The 20763-nt window shown below is 31.9% G+C and overlaps 3 protein-coding genes across 3 annotated transcripts; 2 read left to right on the plus strand and 1 right to left on the minus strand.

Annotated features, from left to right (window-relative positions):
• The first annotated feature begins 2735 nt into the window (after window positions 1–2735).
• On the plus strand, window positions 2736–5980 carry LOC107430724 (transcription factor MYB1). Its single transcript, XM_025079477.3, is given in 3 exon segments — window positions 2736–3152; window positions 4746–5486; window positions 5489–5980. Coding segments are annotated over 3 exon segments (1215 nt in total). The 5' UTR covers window positions 2736–2833; the 3' UTR covers window positions 5644–5980.
• Window positions 5981–11914: 5934 nt separating this feature from the next.
• On the plus strand, window positions 11915–15297 carry LOC125419166 (uncharacterized). Its single transcript, XM_048464579.2, has 2 exons — window positions 11915–12784; window positions 14710–15297. The coding sequence occupies exons 1-2, from the start codon at window positions 12336–12338 to the stop codon at window positions 14951–14953; spliced, it is 693 nt and encodes a 230-aa protein (XP_048320536.1). The 5' UTR covers window positions 11915–12335; the 3' UTR covers window positions 14954–15297.
• Window positions 15298–16251: 954 nt separating this feature from the next.
• Window positions 16252–20645, minus strand: LOC107430720 (serine/threonine-protein kinase BSK6). Its single transcript, XM_025078709.3, has 11 exons — window positions 20275–20645; window positions 20046–20156; window positions 19733–19953; window positions 19456–19591; window positions 18889–19022; window positions 18688–18793; window positions 18223–18308; window positions 17730–17918; window positions 17275–17439; window positions 16867–16980; window positions 16252–16688 (listed from the first exon to the last, which is right to left on the minus strand). Exons 2-11 carry the CDS (start codon window positions 20125–20127, stop codon window positions 16446–16448), a joined length of 1476 nt encoding a protein of 491 aa, XP_024934477.3. The 5' UTR covers window positions 20128–20156; window positions 20275–20645; the 3' UTR covers window positions 16252–16445.
• Between the last annotated feature and the right edge of the window lie 118 nt (window positions 20646–20763).

A 20763-nucleotide genomic window follows, 5' to 3' on the forward strand; every position in this document is an offset into this window, starting at 1 on the left:
TAACATTTAAAAAAATAATAATCTTAGAAAAAAAAAAACTTTGAACAAAGAGGCTCATGCCTGTAAGCACACATTAGGCTGTTAATACAATGTTGATCGCTTTTTTTTAAGTCTTGCTACTATGCGATGCGTTATTTAAAAGCATCATACTTAGGCAGTGCCTTTTTCTGCATTTTAGAACATTAACTTTTTTCATCCTTTTAAAAATTTTAATTAATTTAGCTAATTAAAATTTCCAAATATACACCATCAAATAAGAGAAATCTAAGAAAATTAATTTCATCAAGCTAAATGAAATACAATAATGCACCACTGTTGTATCTTTCTTTATAAACGAGATATAAAATGTTCAATTGAATTTGTAATTGAATGGCACAACAAATATATAGTGTAGACATTATATTGTCGTAGACACCAAAATATCTAACAATATTTACTAAATTATAGGTGTTAATATATTATTAATTAGTAAATTTATATAACTTAAATATAAAAAGGTAAACTTTTAAATGGCCAAGTGAATCAAAAAAATAAAATGATTAAATTAATATTATCATATTTTTTACTATACCATTTGATAAATAAATTTGAATATTTTTTAATAGATCAGGAATACCACCTCAATAATAGATTGACTAATATGAGTATGCCACTCCATTAAATTCATCACATCATGTTTTAACATCTAGCCATTTTTCATGCTCAATCAGTTTCCTTAGTATCAATGTATCACAATATATTTAGTTTTTTTTTACTCTATTTGTAAAGTGTCAAAATTTGAATGGTAATTAATTTTAGGAATTCATTGGAATCTATTTTCCTCTTGCCATGTTTGATAAGTAAGAAATGTTAGGACTTGTAAGGCCTATTTGTATTGTTGGTTAAATTGAATTAGATTGAAATATTTTAAATCTAACCAAATCAAATTGAAGTATTTTATTTTTAAACCATAAATGATTGGATAAAACTTTCAATAGTCTAGTCCACTATTGCAGTCCAAACGGACCCCATAAGTAGTTAAATTAAGTTTTGTATTATAATTAGGGGTAAGTTTATCTTTTTAAAAGATTTTAAGATTAGTTTTTTATATATTCTCAAAATTACATTTTTATATGTGAGAACAACTTTACTATATATATATTTTTTTATATTTGGAATATAATTTCCTCAGCACACACTTTCTCCGTTTTATATAATTATCCGAAAACAAAAAAAATTGTCACTTTTCATAAAAAAGAAGTAATTTTCATTAACTTTACCATTTATCACATAAAAAAGAAATAATTTTCATTAACTTTACCATTTATCAAACGTTGCCTTGGTAGAATCATCCTCTCCATTTGCTTTAAACATTTTTTAATCCAAACCTCAAAAATAAGATAAAATAAAGTAAAATGAAGAAACTTTGAAACTAATCTTGCATATTCAGAAATTAGCATAATGTGGCCAAAGCAGTAAGGATGGTAGTCCTTTTTTCTTAAAAAAAATCATGGACACCGTTCTCATTTTAAACGGATATTGAGCAAGATAGAAAAATTAGTATGAATTTGTTTGAAAATTTGGTCCAACCCTTGTATACCAACAAAGGGAATCTCCATTCTTAGATTGATCTATACATTATATAAATACCTTCTCCTTTGTGAGGTGACAGATTGAAACACAACACAACCCATTCAACCCTAGGCCAAACAAAATCATGTGCATGCAGGCAAATTGCCAAATGACTATTAACCTTGGAACTAAACCACAAATCTTGCATATGAATTTCTTAGATTAGTTAATTATAGTTTTTAATTTTGTAGTAATTTAGAAAAATATCGGCAAACTAGGAACAATTAAAAACACCGAAAGGAGATATATAATGGTCTAGAACATGATAGGGGTAACTGACAAGGATATAAAAGAATTTTAATCCTTGATTTTGGATCAAACTAGTTTTAGGAGATTAAATACTGAGAAACGGGGAAAAAAATTTCTCTATACCTTAATTCTTTATTAATTTCTTATGACATTTTTTATTTCTTCCATGCTGTATCAATTATAAATTAATATAAGTTTTGATGAGGTTATTGCTTCATCATTTGTTAACAAGAATATTGTAATAATAATTATTATTATTTTTGTATTGAGAATAGAGAATTCTAAACACGAGAAGAAAAAAGTGGTTTTTATAATTGGGATACATTTGTAAAAATAAAAACATTGTAAGTAACGAAATTTTTTTTTGCTTCAAAATTGGTATATAGTTTTCATAGATTCGGCCCTGTAATCATGCGTACATGTGGCATAACAAGCCCATTTTGCCCTGTTGAATACGGTGGAAATTATTTAAAAAAATGATAAAAATAATAATTAAATTTTAAGGAAAATCAGATGAAGATCAAGGTCAAATTCATTTGGACTAAAGACTATTCAGGCGAAAAAAATAAAATTAAATTAAATTAAAAAAAAAACTAAAACAGAAAAATCAAATAAACTTTACATACCAAATTCACTTTAGAAATGTTAATTCTCCGAAACAATTATGTCCTACGTTAGAGCGAGTTTAAAAAATTAATTATAAAAAATGAGAGTTATTTCACAAAAAAATAAAGAATAAAATAAAAAAGATTTAAAAAAAATAAAAATTAAAAATTAAAAAAAAAAGGCAAAATTCCCCAATTAATGCGTAAGGACAAAATTGTCATTTCGAATGAAACCGGTAATGGCAAAGGAAAATCCCGAAGCAGTTGCCCTATAAAATCTATTAAGCTGTCTGCCATGGAAGACACTTGCAGTTAAGTCTGGTAGGTACTACTGTGGTAGTGGTGGTGGTGGTGGTGGAGAGACAAACATGGAAATGAAGGACGCTACCCTCGCCGATAACGACGTCGCTTCCATTGGAGACGCTGAGGACGCCGCCGTTGCCGGTGGAAGCGGCGACGAGGCGGTGTTGGCTGCCGGAGACGGAAGTGGCGGACAATCTAGCAGAGACAGAGTGAAGGGACCTTGGTCGCCGGAAGAAGACGCCATACTCAGTCGACTCGTCAGCAAGTTCGGTGCTCGGAATTGGAGCTTGATCGCCCGTGGAATCGCTGGTCGATCCGGCAAGTCTTGCCGCCTTCGGTGGTGTAATCAGCTCGACCCGGCTGTCAAGCGCAAGCCATTTTCTGGTACGATCTAAACCCCTTGCCTTTTTCATCTTTAGTTTTCTTTTCTTTTAGTTTTTCAAGAAAATTTTCGAAGTAATTCTTGAATGTGTTTGTTTTGTTGACTATATTTATATATATATATATATATATACATATATATTTTTACTTCTTTTGACTTCAAATTATCGATTTCGTCGAATTTTATTTCGTAGTAAACATTAAGAATTTGCAATTTGTTTGTCACTAAGAAGTGATTGTACCATGTTTAAGTTGGTGTTTAATCATATGTTGATTTGGGCAAACAGAGTGATTACGGGAAAGAATTAAGAGGTTTAGTGATAGTATGTTATTGGGTTAGTTGCTTTATTTTGTTTAGAGTATGCACTATATCACAGTTTAGTTAATGCATAAGGAGTGTTAGCCTTGTCAAATTACATTGAGGGAAGAAACAAAATTTGTAACGTGGTTATCTTTGGATGGTTGAAATCGAAATTTGCATTGAGCATCTAATTTTAAGATATGGGATTGCCGGTGGTTAAAAAAAAAAAAAAAAAAACCCGTTAGGATCCTGACATTGTAATTTGGGAATAGAACTTGGTGAAGCCAATATCAGAATACTTGGGTATACTAGCATATATGAGATACAACTTTCAGAATGAATAAGGATACCATGCAGGTGCTGGGTTTGAGATTCTAATCTTTCGCTGAATTGACACAGTCCTTTCAACGGAATGTGATAGATAAAAGATGGCCATTTCACATTCCCATTCCTGTCACAACTCTACTTGACTTGCAAGCTATGGTACATTGTAAATATAGTTTATCTTTTCTTATATTTGTGTGTACATTGTAGTTTCAGGGAAAGAAAACACTCAGGAATTTGCTTTGAAATAGATGAAGTCCAAAAGTTATACACTTTTGAGCTACCGTCCCGGTAAAAAGAATTTGCCAGAAGTTCACTCAACTAGTACCTTGCACATGGTTACTACCTTTATATGACTAGATGCATATATGGTAATAAATATTTTATCATAATAGGGTACAAAAGTTCTGCCCACATGCCTCGCATATAATCTCTCTACATTTATGTTGTTGACCTTAACGTAGTAATTTGTATTCAGTGTAGTAAAATCTGGACATGATGTTCTAGCTAATTTGTTGGTTGAATTTGTATGAGAGTTTTCAATATCTAACAATAGATGTGACCTTTTCCAAAAATTCGTAGTGTGAAAATAGGCACTAAAATTTAGGAAGCAAAAGCATGTTAGCCTGCTATACAACATATGAAGGACACATGAGGATTGACATCAGCCAATGAAGGACATGTGTCGCATCAAAGAGCAATGGGCTAATGGAATTATTACTATTGACAGAATTTTCCTAACATTGTGCTATTTCTTCTGATTTTAATCAAATGTAAGAATGGGCACATAAATGCTGTTGTTTAAACTTTGAGATATGATGTATGTCTGTATGCAATGGTTTGTGAACATGTTCATGCTTCCCAACAAAATTCGGAAACACTTTTAACTACTCAAGCCAATATATTGTCAGTCAGAACCATATCCACTCTCCTTTCCATTAACAAGGTTGATGATACTGCATTTTTTTCAGATGAGGAGGATCAGATAATAGTTGCAGCCCATGCAGTTCATGGAAACAAGTGGGCAGCAATTGCAAGGCTTCTACCAGGAAGAACAGACAATGCTATTAAGAACCACTGGAATTCCACTCTGAGACGTAGATGCATGGAGCATGGCAAAATTAAGTTGGAATCTGGTAATATGGTGGAAGAAGCTAGCTTTGACAAAACTAAAGCATCGTCTGAAGAAACCATGTCATGCGGGGATGTTAATTCGTTTAAGTCCACAGAAGGTAGAGATGCCAGTTCTTTGGAGAATATGGAAGATCACTATGAAGACAAACCACCAATGGAGGGTCAGTTTAGTCATGAATTGAAAGAGCCACCTACTCTTTTTCGACCAGTGGCACGTGTCAGTGCTTTCAGTGTATACAATCCTTTGGAGTGCCAAGAGCCTGCATCATCAATGCAGAGGCCGGTTCCGATGCAAGGTCCTTTGGTTAACGCATCAAAACCAGATATTGAAATTTTCAAGATGCTCAAAGCAGATAATTGGGAGCAGTCAGTTCCTAGTCAATGTGGCCATGGTTGCTGTAGGACACAAAATGGCAGGAAATCTCAAAAATCTTTGTTAGGGCCAGAGTTTGTTGAGTATTCAGAGCCTCCTTCATTTCCAAGTTTGGAACTGGCTGCTATTGCGACAGATATAAGTAACCTTGCTTGGCTTAAAAGTGGGTTGGAGAATAGCAGTATGAGAGCAATAGGTGGTACAGCTGGAAAAATATCCCAAGTGCCAGTAAGCTTTTTAAAGAGAGTCGAGTGAGTAAATATTTGCATTTTCAACAGAGAAGTGATTACTTTATAGGCATGAAAACCAACAAACCACTTGCATCAACCAAGACTGTGAATGACTGCTCTACTACAAGATAAAATTCGGGGTTCATACACATGTGAATGGTCCTATCCCCTGTTTAGGGACATGTAAGCAACAGGAAAATCTAGATGAATGGTTATGAGTCCTAGAAATGTTTGTATTTCAGGATTAGTGTTGTGCAGCCAAGTTAATATTTCCTGGCCAAGAATCATGGATAAAGTAAATTGAAGAAAAAAAAATTGCAGGAGACTTAAGCAGCTTTTGGCTTTGGTACCAAATCCTGTTGTCCGGAATACCTATGCAATAATGGCAAACTATATTTTCATATTGAAGAGGATTAATTTCATATGGTGGTGGGAACTCACAGTTCCATCAAAATCTCTTATTTCTCTATGAGATTTTTTTGTGTTCTGATTTATACAATAGAAGTTGAAGAAGAAACTTCTCTACGGTCAACTATAGAAATCCTGTTTAACAAGGTTTTTTTCTCTATCCTGACTTCTTGTTTCTATAATTACAATCTACTCTATTTTGTTTCTGGTCTTTCAATGCCCTCCTTGTGCTCATTTTATAGCTTATGTTTGAACCTCTTTGCAGTCTCTGTCTCAAACTAAAACAACCAAACTTTCTTTCTTTGTCTCTCAATTAGGCATCTTAGACTATTTGTAATCTTCTTCGTATTCAGAATCATGTGCAATGCACTTTCAGCTATTCTAATGCATATGATATTTGGCTTTTTCTTACGAGGAATTTTTATCCTTCATCTTCAATATCCGTCCCTAAAGCCTATGACACTGTTTTGTACTGCAAGTAGTAAGACAGACCTGAGAGCCCCTTTTCTAGTGTTCACTTCCCTATAATCATCCATTTGATCTGATTACCCATTTCTTGTCCTTCGTCTTATCAATTTCATTTGCTTGCCCTATACTAGTATGGTATTAAGAGACGTTGGTCCTGCTTTCAAAAGTTTCAAATTTAAATAAATAAACACTAATTTATTTATTTTTAAATGTAGAATAACTTATCATTTTACTCGGCCTTAGAACCTAAATTACCTAACGCAAAGTCAGTAAATTCGTATCTGTTAGTGTTTTTGGAGCTAAAATAATTGATATGAAAAAAGAAAAAGTACTTAGTTATATATTTGGTAAAAAATTATGGAGTGCTTTTGGCATAAAAAAAAAACAAGCACTTTGGACACTTTTAATACCGTATTTTAAAAAATAAACATTTAATGTATAAATTAAAATATAAAAATACAAAAAATAAATTAAAAAATAGTTTTTTTATTTTATATGACCAAATATGTTGCTATTTATTTTACAGCACTTGCTTACAAAAGTCCTATAATTTTATAAGTGTTACCGAAAATAATTGTTTATGAAAAAGTACTCTCAAACATGCACTGATAAAATCGAGGTATATGCCGTTAATCATTAATTTGTTTTTTATTTACCGAGGATTTAGTAGTTATTGTTATGAGCTTAAATTATCAAATTTTCTTATCTCTCATCGGCTATAAGATTTGAGTAATGCTAAAAATATTCTCAAGTTAATTATTAAATATATACATGTCATTATTTAATGGTTAATATGTTAATATAATTTAAATTTAAATAAATTAAATTAAATACAATTCAATCAATATTAATATGCGTATACAGGGTAAATAATTGATAACGCCTTTACTATTATTTATAAGATTTACATTAATAATATATATATGTATAAAATATAATAAATTAATTGTTAAAATTTTCTCGGTATCTACTCATATATGTTTGTATATTGTTTAGTTTAATTAACTTTTTTTTTCTTTTTTTGGCTGAAGATTAATTTTGATTATTGTGATGCAAGACGTGATTAATTATGAGTAGCTAATTTCTTAAGTGGCAATGGATTAAACTAATTAATATATATATATATATATATATATTATTTACTTCGTCTCCTTTCAGTTGGGTATTTTTATTATTATTACCATTCGGTATCAAATTCAACGCGTAGATTCGTGGAGGAAGCCCAAGTTGCCAATGACGTGCTCCAACTATATTGTTCCTTGCTTTCGCATAGGCAGCGGAATGACAAATTGACAGTCTAGGTTGTGGTATAATAATATCAATAAAAAATGATACAAAGTTGTAGGTTTGAATTTATTCAATCAACTTAAATTAGGATCAATGTGTGTACAATTATAACTCGTCTAAACTATAATTTTAAGATATTAAATTTACTACTAATAAAATTTTAATTAATAATTTTTTATTAATAAATTACAAACTTATTTAAAATTGTATTATTAATTAAAAAATTTAGAAATAAAATTATAGGAATGATATTTATTTACTTAAATGTATTGTGTTTAATACATGAATGTATTTATGGATACCGAAAAAATAAAAATTAATCTGTAGAGTATTAGAGATGTAGAAAATTAAAAACATAATTATAATAGAATTTTTTCTAATATTATTTTTAAAAAAGTAATATTAAGTTTTTTTATGTATATATATTTGACTATTATACGAGATTGCTATATTATTATATTAATGTATATTAGTGTGTAAATATATTAGTATAATTATATGTTTTTTCATGTATATTTTAAGAGTCTGACTATGGTACAAGCATCCATATGTTTTTATCATGCGATCCTCAATAGTGATGATATTTTTCGAAAAATTCATCATCAATACTATCATATAGAAATAAATTTTGATGATTATTTCTTTAAAAATTATCGTCTTTAAGACGGTCTGCATAGTAAAATTTCACTATATTTTAATTGAAGATTAATTAATAACTAAATTATTTTTATTTTATTTGAAATAATTAATTTAAACAAGTTAATTTTATTTAATTGTGTCAATTTTATGCAAATAGATTAATTTCATATAAACAGATTATATTAATCTATGTTGATTTATTTAATAAACGTGTCACATAAATCATATCAAATTACCTATTTATTAAACAAATTCTGTTCAGATTAAAAGTTTCTTATATAATTAATAATCAAGTTATATTTGAATTGAGTAATTTTATCACAATTAGTAAACAAGTTGATCCGTACACAATGCACCGACATGAATTGCCATCCCTACAAGTAAAGATATGGGAAATGTTACATACAACTAATTTCCTTTATTTTTGCTAAGCTGCGAAAATGACAAAATTCATTTTGTATTTATGGTTCCAAAAATAGGTCGACGAGGCTTATCACGAAGCTAAGCTTACACGCCTAAACTAGTTGCCATTTGGACACACCACTTGCATGGCCTCCGCAACCCAAAATAAAAAATTAGCCGATTGTTTTTGTTTTGTTTTTTTTTTTTTTTTTTTTTTTGTGGGTTTTGGCTCATATGAATAAGCAATATATTATATAATGACTCTTTTGGAAAAATTATTTATTTTGAGGAGATTTACATAAAAAAAGAAAAAAAAACAAAAATGGGGGGGTGGGGGGGGAGAGGATTGGGGTGGTTATGGGATTTACTTGTGTCACATCCTTGTTTTGCTGTACTCATGGCATTTGGTTTTGGGGCACAAAGCCAGCAGCAATGGGTCCCTGCCTCTCTTGAGTGATTAGGCAGATAGATATAATTCTTTGAATAGCAAAATAGCAATTATGGAGCAGCTTAGGTCAATGCCAAGCAGATATTTTTAGAGAGAAAAAAACACGAAGTAGACCCAGATAATTATGGATTACACTCTCCAACTTTGAATTATTATAGCTCTTGGGTGTAATCAGTATACTGTTCCCATTTGTGAGGGAAAAAAAATCTATTTTTTATTTCTTTGGTGGTAGAGAGTGAAAAATAGAAAATAAAAAGAAAGAAATAAAGAAGAAGATAAAGGCAATAACTTAATCCCAAAAACCCATGTAGAAGATTCAGTTTGTGACAGATCTTGAATAGAATCAACCCCACCACATCGTATGCCAAAGATTACTTGCTCTTTCAATTTTTTTGATTAGAAAGTGCATTTGGTTCCCACTATTTTGTGTGTGTGTGAAAGAATTCAAAACGGTGTCTCTATGTGCTGGGTTGGTTAATTTGGCATATTATTTTTTATAATGTTTAGAGGAATATGTAGGGGGAAAAAGAAAAAAAAAAAAAAGCAATAAAGAGGTAATAGGACGACCCACAAGAGAAAATAACTTAAAAAATAAAAAGATAAAAATAAAAATAAAAAAGAAGGAAAAGTAGATGGAACAAGAATAAGATTCCAATGTAAAGTATCTACTACAGTTTTATTGATATTTGTAGAATGTGATTTTGGAATGCGCTTTAATGACCTCATTGAACTTATACAATGCAATTTTACTTGTTTTGACTTCTGATGGTTTAAACACTAGCATAATAGTATAGGTATTCCAGTTATTTTTTCGCTGTGAAAGTTGTAAAAGTAAATATAGTGTTTCATGTACCATGTGTTTGATAAATATTAGTATTATAGTATATAAAATGTTTATCAAAAATATTTATTAAATGATATATTAATATAATTTATTTCATAAATTAAAGAAACAAACCATTATCATCGTATTTTTTTATAAATATTTTAATATTATTGTTTGATAAATCATCTTAATCATTAAATAAGATTAATCTAATGGATTAGAGTAGGCTGGTAAATATAAGTACTTGAAAATATATGAGATAAAAAAAATAAAAAATAAAAAACTTGTAAAATTCCTAACGTAAATGTTTATATCTTCACCCATATTCTAGCATAATAGGATAAAAGCCATAAACCTTTCATTTCTTCGGCTTTATTATATGAAAATGTTAATTAGAGAACAAAATTTGAGGGTATAATTAACGGCTTACTTATCCTACTACTAATCCAGGGACTAATTCGCATGTAATCGATAATAATTCACATAATGATTCACATGGAAACAAAACCCAACCGCAAAAACAAACAACAAATTTCATTACCCAATAAAAGAAATTAGAAAAAGAACACCATAATTATAAAATAAAAAGGATAGTACAAATTGTCAGAGCAATCTTTATCAAATATACAGACCCTACTGTTATTACTAGGGGACAGATTTTACAACATTCAGATTTGGATCTTTTCTCTTTATCTTTTTTCCTATCTTATTTTTTTCTTTCCTAAATTTTATAATAAAAATAAAAAATAGAATAAGATAAAAAGCTTTTTGTGTTGTTCACGCAAGGTCTGGTCACAAACATGAGCTTCCCCTTCCCTGACCTTCATGTGGTCCACCTCCAGTCAAACTGTCTTCATGTCCCAGAAATTGCTTCATTCCTAAACCACCTCATAAACAAATAGAATATAAATAACCTCCCTTGACTGCTTTATGTGCTTTGTTTTTTTTTTTTTTTTTTATCATTAATTTAATTTAATTGATTAATAATAAAAATAATTGTATCCAATTCAATTTAAAAAATACTCATATCTAATCCAATCTAATTACATTCTAATTATACTATTTATTAAATATTTAATCCAATCTGGTTCAACAAATTGCTCTACTATCGGACGAATCCTTGTAAGCTTTATGTGGTTTGGTTGTGCAATAAACTTGACGCACCCAAATTTGAACAGTTAAGATTATGGATGGAATATTATATATCATAGACTGAGAAGCAGAGGATTATTGTTTCAGTTACCATAATTATCGTACCTGTTACGTATTGATTAATGTATTTCTTTTAAAACTGAAAAAAAATAATAATAATTTAACGAAGTACAAGACAAAAATCATTCGAGGGTAATAGGATAAAATATTCTGACATAATTACCCCTAGTGCTTTAAGATATTGTCACCTTCTTTTATCTACAATAATTCCAATTACGGCCACTAGCCAGTCTTTTCAGTCCAAAAGTACCAAAAGGAAAAACTATAATATATATTTGTTTTCTTTATTTACCGACAGAAAAAAAAAAAATTTATTTTATTTAATCCGACAAAAACATTTTTTTAAAAAAAACAAAAAAAAAATTAAGAAAATGAGTTGGAATTGCTAAGGTGTTGATTTCTCCATTCGATCTGAACCGCAGAGGATGTTTCAATGCACAAAACCCAATTCAATCGGACGTACAGAATCTTCTCAGCAGTCAGCACATGGAATCTAAAGTATACCACCAAATCTTCTAGCAACTTTTTTTTATTTATTTTTTAATTAATATTTATTCCTTTTTTTTCTTTTTTTTTTGGCCTTTATGAATGAGATTGCTTCTTCTAAGTTTTTTGGCAGTGCCACACACTGCACGTTTTTTCTTTTCATTCTATTCTGGTGCAGTTTTTTTTTTTTTTTTTTTTTTTTTTTTTTTTTTTTTTTCCGGTTCAAAGTTTCCAAAGCACAAGTCTTTTGTCTCTTCCAACATTGTTATAAGTCTCTCAGCTCTGTATCAGACAATAACCCCCTTCTTCTTTTCACTCTCTCTATGCATTTTTTCTCAGTATGTATAAAAAAAAAAAAAAAAAAAAACCATTTTTTTTTTTGGGGTAGCTTGATTTTTGGTAAACAGAAACATTAATGGAGTTGAAGATTCACCTACTCCATTTATACAGACTTCTTTAAATCCTCGGATTTTTTCGGAAAAAAAGAAATTCCCCAAAAAAAAAAAAAAAACGATTTTTTTTTTAATACAAAAGCCCAGAAGTTCAAAAATACTCATGGGTTTGGAAGCTTTGGTTCCTAACTTGGTACCCAAGTTTTCAACTTTTTCTGGGTCTGTGAAATTTTGACTTTCAAGGAAAAATAAATAAATGTCAGGAGTTGATTTGGAGCAAGGTGGTGGCCATCGGCGTTCCGGCGCCGGAAGTGAGGTAAGTGCTGACGGAAGCCTCTGTTTCTCCGATGCAGACGACGGGTCGTGCTATTCTCAGTTCTTCTCCACGAACGGCGGGTCGTACGACGAGTACAGGTTTGCTTTTGTATGTGACCCTGAAACTGGGGTTGTTGTCTCGGATTCTCGTAGAGCCTCTTCGGTTTCGGATTGTTCGATTCTGGTCGAAGCAGAAAATGGAGGGGTGGTTCCGGAAGTTAAGGTGCATTTGGCTAAGGTAGAGAGGGACTGTAGAATTTGCCATCTGGGTTTGGAGAGTAATAGTCATGAATCTGGCATTCCGATTGAATTGGGTTGCTCTTGCAAAGATGATTTGGCTGCTGCTCACAAGAACTGTGCTGAGGCCTGGTTCAAGATTAAGGGAAATAAGTGAGTGAAACTTAGCTTTTATTATTATTATTAATTTTTATCCTTTTTCCCTCTTTATAATAATATAAATTTGGTATAAGTTTTCATATGTTTAATGTTTTGGATATGGATAATGTTTTTGCTGGTTTAAATCTTTCAAGTTTCTACATTACTTGTATAATGTTTTTACTGGTTTAACTCTTTGAAGTTTGTACATGATTTGTTTGAAGAAAATCCTCTTCGTTGAGTAGAGGACCTAATTTCTAAAATTTGATTTTGGGTTAAAATTAGAAATAACTAAGTTAACATAATTGAATAAATTGGAAGGGAATTAATTTTTGTCTATTATGTTTTTGAGTTTGTGTTATAGCATAACATAGAAGGCTTAGGTGGAGAACTCTGAGACAAATAATTTGTTTTGCTGAATAATGGGGAAAGTAAAAAAGATTTTGTTACATGAATAGGACAATGGGGAAAAAAAAAAAAAAAAAGTGAAGCAAAGAGAAACATTAGAAAGTTTTAGTTCTGTGTCGAAGCAAATTGGTGATTCATTATTGCTATCCCATGTCGAAATTTAGTTGCTGTGTTTGGGATTTTCTTTTTTCTCTTTATCAAAGTGGAGATTTTCTCACTAAATGGTTGCTATTCATTTATCTTGGCAAAAAATTATAGCTTGCTGGCAATTTATACTGCCTTTAGATCTTTCGTTTCCGTATCTCCTATTCGTCGAACATGCTTAGTGATAATTTACTTTTTGATATATGCACAAGTTAAAAGTTTTGAGTACCATAAGATACACATTGTAGGTCCAGGAGTCCTGGCAGGCCTATTAAATTTTGGAAATAGTATCATTTTGCTTATTATTTATATTGCTTTCCAGCATAGATAATGCTAGCTGACCATACTCAAGTTCATTGGTCCATCCACTATGCTCATTTATTGGACATGTACAATCGATTAGGATTTTTCGTAAGATTAAAATTGTTATGATATGATTCCATAGAAGTCAACTCTTTCAATTGATCTTTTGTAATGATTCAAGTCCGATCTAATTAAACATGGTTGGTGCTAGGCACTTATGAAAAGCGGATATATTTCCAAATTTGCTTCTTCTTCTTCTTCTTCTTTTTTTTTTTTTTTTTTTTTTAATTTTTTACCCCCAAAAAAAAAAAAATCTTAATTTACCTTAATGTATGGCACTCTTATTGGCTGCAAAAATTTTTAAACATTCTATTAGTTTTCGATCTGGAGGAATAAATAGTGGCATAGAGAAAAAGTGTTAACTCTCGGACAATGGTAAAGCTATGGAGATTATTTTGCTTATTGGCACTAGACAAAGTGCATCTGATACTTAAATTTTTGTTTTTTTTTTTTTTTTTTTTTTTTGGTTTTTTTTGGTTTTTTTTTTTTTTTTAATATATATATATATTTTTTTTTCTGAAATAAATTTTTGTTGATGTGTAAGGCAATGTAGCTTCTTCGTCTTTTACCATCCTTTTTGCTATGCAATGAAATTTCTTGTGGAAGAGGTTCTACTTCATTTTTAGAATATAAGCATTTGCTAATTCCAGTTACCCGTTTTTGTGGATTTTATTTACAACTGCCACTTAGTCTTCCCAAATAATGTAACCATGGGTCTAATTTTGCCCCTTTGATATACTGATGTCCTACCTCTTTTTCTTGGTTCTTTTATCCTTGTATAATAGGTCTTCTAAGATAAAAACTACAAGTTCCATGTTGTTTATTACATTTCCTTAGAGAAAAAGTAATCAAAATTAGCATAAATATTTCCATTTTACTTTCTTTCCAGCTTTTACCGTTTTAAATCATTGTCTTACCTTACAAATTCTCTTTGCGTAGTTGCCATAGTGTGGAAATTATCATTTTGTTTTGTCTATCATCATTTCAAAGTAATAATAATCAATCCACTCTATAATTTCATTCAGGACATGTGAGATTTGTCATTCTACTGCACGCAATGTTGTTGGAGCAAATGAGATTGAAATGACTGAGCAGTCGGCCGAGGCCAATAATGCCTCATCAAGCTCTGCAGTCTCAGCATCGGTGCCATCATCGACAGAGTCCCGAAGCTTCTGGCACGGCCATCGCTTCCTCAATTTTCTTCTAGCTTGTATGGTATTTGCATTTGTGGTCTCATGGCTCTTTCATTTCAATGTGCCATCGTCATAGGATCCTAAAAAAAAAAGAGTTCTTGACCATAACCAACAAAGAGAGAGAGAGAGAGAGAGAGAGAGAAGCTGCAAATTTGATTGTAATGATGAGTAATATGTGGTAGTTTTCCAAAGTTGCAAACCCTGCAGCATTTATCCATTTAGCAATATATAATTCCTCTGCTGTTTCAATACTTGTAGAGTTTGCTGTATATGTATCTAATGTTGCACGTTCCATATATTTTTACAGCTTCATCAGGATTTCGATTTAATAGTTAAAAAAATGTTATAGGATTTGGGTGTATTGAGAAACGTTCTAAATTGTTGAATTAAATAGTATAATTGTCTCTTCTTATTGTTTGCTATTTGGTTTTTACTATTTCCTTGTGCTTTTTTGCAAAATAACTTGGCTTATTAGTTTGGAGGGTGTGAAAAAAAACTCACTTCTGGGAATTGTTTAGGTAGTCTTATTTATCTTACCCTACGATAGTTTTGATTTTGTTCTACTTTTACGTGTATCCAAGCAAGATTAGCAAACAAAATTACTATTAAATTGAAAAACTATTTCACATTACGAAAAGAAATATTAAATCCAGCTCTTACATGAGCAAAACATTGATTTGAAGACTAAAAAATTCCCCGAGTATATATATATATATATATATATTTATTATTGTTAAGAATTCCTAAACTTTTTAATATGCTTATAGTTTTCAGTTTTAATATACCATGCCAAAGAAATTCCACTATTTTTAAGTCCAAAAAGTTTAGAGAGACAATAACATAGCACGTGTTTGGTTGATAAGTAACATTCAATCTATATAAAACAAAAGAAAGAGAGTTGGATTACACTAAATCATACCAAACCCTCTAAATATGGGATTACACGAACCTCCCAGATATATTCTAAATTTTGCACGTCTCTATATCGATTGCTCCAAAATCATGAAAAATCTTTGTGTGGAAGTCCCAAGTGACAGACCTTTTATTTTTAAAAATATTATTATCTTATCTCTAAAATTGATAGAATGATCTAAACTTTCTTATTTAAATTAATAGTAGAAGAACAAAAATATATATTTTGTAAAAAAATAATTTCTATTATAATTCAATTCTTTACCCTTTTTATGAAACTAACGCACAACTTGACATTCCACCTTTTTCCCTAATATACTTCATGGTTAAGACTCTCCAGCTGCCAAAAGTATACTTCTTTTCCATCACTTTCTCATAATAAGTCTTTAATCTTTTACTGTCAGGTTATAATTTAGAAAAGGGCAAAAAAAACACAGTACCACCCAAATTGAGAAACAAAAATGATCAAAACCAGCAATAAATTTTTTTTTTAATGGAAAAAAATCCTGTAATGCAGCAAAAACACTTTAGAAGAGAAAAAGAAAAAAAGAAAGAAAAAGAAAGGGAAATGATAACAAATGAAGAATAGATACAAGACACTAAACAAAACTAGGGAGAAAGAAGTTTTCTATAATATCATAGAGACCTATACACTTTCAACTTTTGTTCTTTTTGGATTCCAAATTAGAGCCATCTTTGAGTGTTTCCTGTGCATCATTATCCATCCCAAGGCTGAAGAGGCAAGCTGCTTGAAGATATAAAGCAGTGGGCCACTCAGGAGACACCACCTGCGCTTGCATTGCATCCCCTAGAGCTTCTTGCAGCATGTCACTCATCAGGTAAGACAGGCATCGCCTTGCATACACAGTGGGCGATACCATAGTCCCGCTATCAATGAACTACAGAAAGGCCAGAAGAAAATTTTAGCCTTCTGGCTGAATCATAACACTTACAGAACAACTAGATCCTAAAACATTGAAGAAGACATGCTTATTCACCAAAATTTGCTAATACAAAATGAATCCCAATGATAGGACGACTTTCTTTTTTCTCTGAGACAAACAACAGATGACTTACTTGTGTATAACAATCTATGGCAGTTGCAAAGTCCTTAGCTCGAAAAGCAGTATCTCCATGCTTTTTGGAATTTAAGGTGTCCTGCATTTGACTTGTCCACATTTGAAAAGAAAGCTGCAAGACCAGAAATCTCCAACAGATTAGCATTTAATTAAAGTGATGACTTGTCCACATTTGAAAAGAAAGCTGCAAGACCAGAAATCTCCAACAGATTAGCATTTAATTAAAGTGATGTCCAGCAGGTCCATATTTACGATTTTACAAGGAAAGCTTTTGTCAGCGAGTTCAGGCTCATAATAAGATGGGACATCAACATGTGCTATCACGCATATCAAAGTACACATACTGCACATGTCTGATATCCCCTCACAAAATATTGAAAAAGAAATATGACAGGCAGTTGCAAACCTCATTGGCAATCCCTTCATCATCCTTGTATCCATTCTTGTCCAGTATTTCATGTATAGCGGTGAGATCTGTTCTCAAGCAAGCTTCGCCAAAAGGTGTTAATGACAATGGCTGCGTTGAGGATGTAGTTTCATGTGGGATACCCATCAAAACATATGATGGAACCTGCTCAACAACTATGGAATGAGAAATTACAGTCTTTCTAGGTAAACTTTCCGAATTTAAGCATTTGACGACCAACAACATGTCTTCTCATCAATAATATGCAGAGCAAATATCAAAAACAGACAGAAAATCTAAACGAGCGATTGCGATTCACGAGTAGAAAGTAAATTTCCAATTTTCAAAATAATATTCATTACTGACAAGATCATAAGAACATGGTGAAAAATCTTTCCAAGAGACTAAAGCATCCCACTTTGAACTTTGAAGATACAGACAAACTAGAAATATACCTCAGTTTCTTTCTGAAGTGACATGAGGGAAGTAACGAGAGACTTTGCATTCGGCCTCTCACGGGCTTCATACTGCAAAGAGCGAGAAGCTAACCGCACTAGTTCAGTTCCATCATCGTTCGAGAAATTACCCTCCAAAGCGGAATCCATCAACATCAGGAAATTCTTTCCACGAATTAGATCAAGTGCCTGCAAATAAAAAATAATAACATCACAAACAACAATCTTTGTACCTTTAAGTTTTAACTCACTCAAATCTCAAATGGTTTATATATACATATATATATATATATATATGATATATCTTGAGGCTAATTACTTATTAGAAGCTAGTTTGACATCATATTCTATACCAATGAGTTCCACAATCACTAAAGACCAATATATTAATCCCAATACATAATCCCACAAACTGAACTTAGTGGTAGACACCCCCACTTAGGCACCTGGCAACTCACTCATGGGAATCATTTAGATAACAAACATAACTCACATGGCTGGGCGGTATATGCTTGCCACTAAGAAGATCTAGCAACAATGTTCCGAAGCTGTAAACTACACTTTCTGCTGTCACTCTACCTGCCAACAAAAGAAATTTTTTATCTGTGAGTTAGGTTTAGATAATATTGGAATCAAATGGAAATCACAATTACATATTAGGAAACAATCAAATACACGCATGTTAGTTTTCTTCATGTTGGTAACCAACATGCACATTGTTATCATAATGAATTTAACTAGATAAAACTGAAAAAGACGTAACATAACCATGCTCTGGGTGAAGAAAACAGAATGCTGCTAATAGGTCATTAATCATTCACATTAATCAATCCTGAAGTAAAGGTAACACAACTCCAAAATATTCAGAGATTTAAGTGATTTTTCTACTTCAAAATTGCATTCAATAACCAAATCAATGCAATACATTCAAGAATTTCAGAAAAAAATATATATATACCAGTCCTCAAGTATTCTGGAGGTGTGAAAGCCAAGTTTGTACTGTAACTCTTGCCATCCCTGCTGTTTTTCATGAGGCCAAAGCAGGACAGCCTGGGGTTACCATCCTGCTCAAATCCAAATTCGAAGTTCATTATCAGTTGCAAAACAAATTTAATTTTAAAAGAGAATGCTAAAAAAATTCATCAAAAAAGCCACTTGCCTGATCAAACAATATCCTATAGGCGTTGAGATCATGATACAATGCACGTCCTTTACTGCTGCAATAGTCCAGAGCTTGTGCCAAATACAAAGCCACCCTCAACCTCATTGCCCATTTCATCGGCTGAGCCTCCCCTAACCCAGATCATTCACAAAATTAATGACACAAAACAGAGAAAAATAACTTCTTAGACAAAATATCAAGCTGATGATTCTTTAAGACCGATAATGGATGGGTAATTTTTTCCAGGTAAATATAGTTTAATTGGAATCTTAATCAAAGCTAGAACCACAATGCTTTCCATCTTTTAAAAGGTGACCAAAGCACTTCCAAAAATTTGCTAAACTGAATTCCTAGGATCCTTAATGAACATTAATCTCACTGTTCACAAACTTAACAAAAAAGTGGCTTTTAGCTGCCTCTATTGTCAGTTTTGTCACTCATTTATAAAAGAAAAGAAAAGATTTCCAAAAACCCATTTAATTTATAATAAAGAAATAATAATAATAATAATAATTTTAAAAAAAAAAGATATTTAGAAATGAAAAAGGAAGAAAGTAAACTCACAGTGGAAGAGATGCTTAGCCAGAGTCTCATTGGGCATAAATTCGGCTACAAGCAACCGTTCCTCACCTTCACAACAGCATCCAATCAGATTCGCCAACCGCTCGCTTCTTAGATTTCCAACCGATCTCGCTTCCTCCTGTTATTATATCACATTCAATTCTCACTTTAAAAATGAAAAATCTTTTATTAAAAGAAATTAATTAAATTTAAAAGCAGAAAAAAGAGATACTAAGAAGAAAAGCAATTGCCAATAGTAATTTAAGTTTGACGAACGGACAAGGAATTGGCGATTGTCGGGCCAAGCAAACTTGTTAAAACGTTTAACGGCGATCCAACGGCCATTGTCGAGCTTCCCTTTGTAAACCACATTGGGAGCTTTCTCTCCGTGCTCAGACACTATGTTATCAGAGGAGAACCCACACGTGGCAGCTTTGAGCTGCTCCAAGCTGAACTCGCTGAAACTTGGCCATAAATTCCGGTCACTTTTTCCTCCGTTTTCTACCCCAAAAAAAAAAAAAAAAAACACTTTGTTCAAAACCCAAAAAAAAAAAAAAGTAAAAACAGAGTAGAAAAAGGGAAAAGAAAGGTACCCAGATCAGAGGACTCAAGAACAGAGGGTTTGAGGTGGGACTGGAACCAGCAAAGAGAGAACTTGGAGCAACGGGCTCCCATTGAAGAAGAAGAAGAAGGAAGAAGAAGCTCTGGAAGAAGAAAATGAAATGGATTGTGAAATGTTCAGAGTATGGACATGGATGCTCAGAGAGAGAGAGAGAGACTTAAACTGAAAAAAACACCAACTGGGTCAAATCCTGAAACCACCTTCAAATACACAAAAAGGTCGTGGATCCAAAGGTTTATTCACTTTTATTGTCTCTCTCTCTCTCTCTCTCTCTGTCTCTATTCAGTTCTCTGTTCCTGTCCTGTCACGGCCTCGTCGTGTCGTCCCCACTCAACTCACTCACTCACTCTAACTCAGTGAGTCGCTCACGCAGTCTGTCTGTACAAAAAATCTCAAAGAGTTTTACAAAAACATTATATAAAAAACGACATCGAAATCAGTCAATCAGTGTGTGCGTCTCTCACGTTCAATGCGTGTAAGGAAAATAGGTTTCTTGCAAAAGGGCATGCCCTTTTTTCCTATATACTCTTCCTTTGCTTTTTTCTGCATTTTCATCATTCTCGCTTTCTTTCTCTTTTTCCTTGTCTATTTTTGGGATTTTCTTTTCGTATATACACTATTTTATAATTGGTGTAAAGGTGGTGAAATGGACGGCGAAGATTTGGTGGATTTGGTCAGATAAGTCAAAC

The sequence above is a fragment of the Ziziphus jujuba genome, chromosome 6, assembly GCF_031755915.1.
Source record: "Ziziphus jujuba cultivar Dongzao chromosome 6, ASM3175591v1".
Lineage (NCBI taxonomy): Eukaryota > Viridiplantae > Streptophyta > Magnoliopsida > Rosales > Rhamnaceae > Ziziphus > Ziziphus jujuba.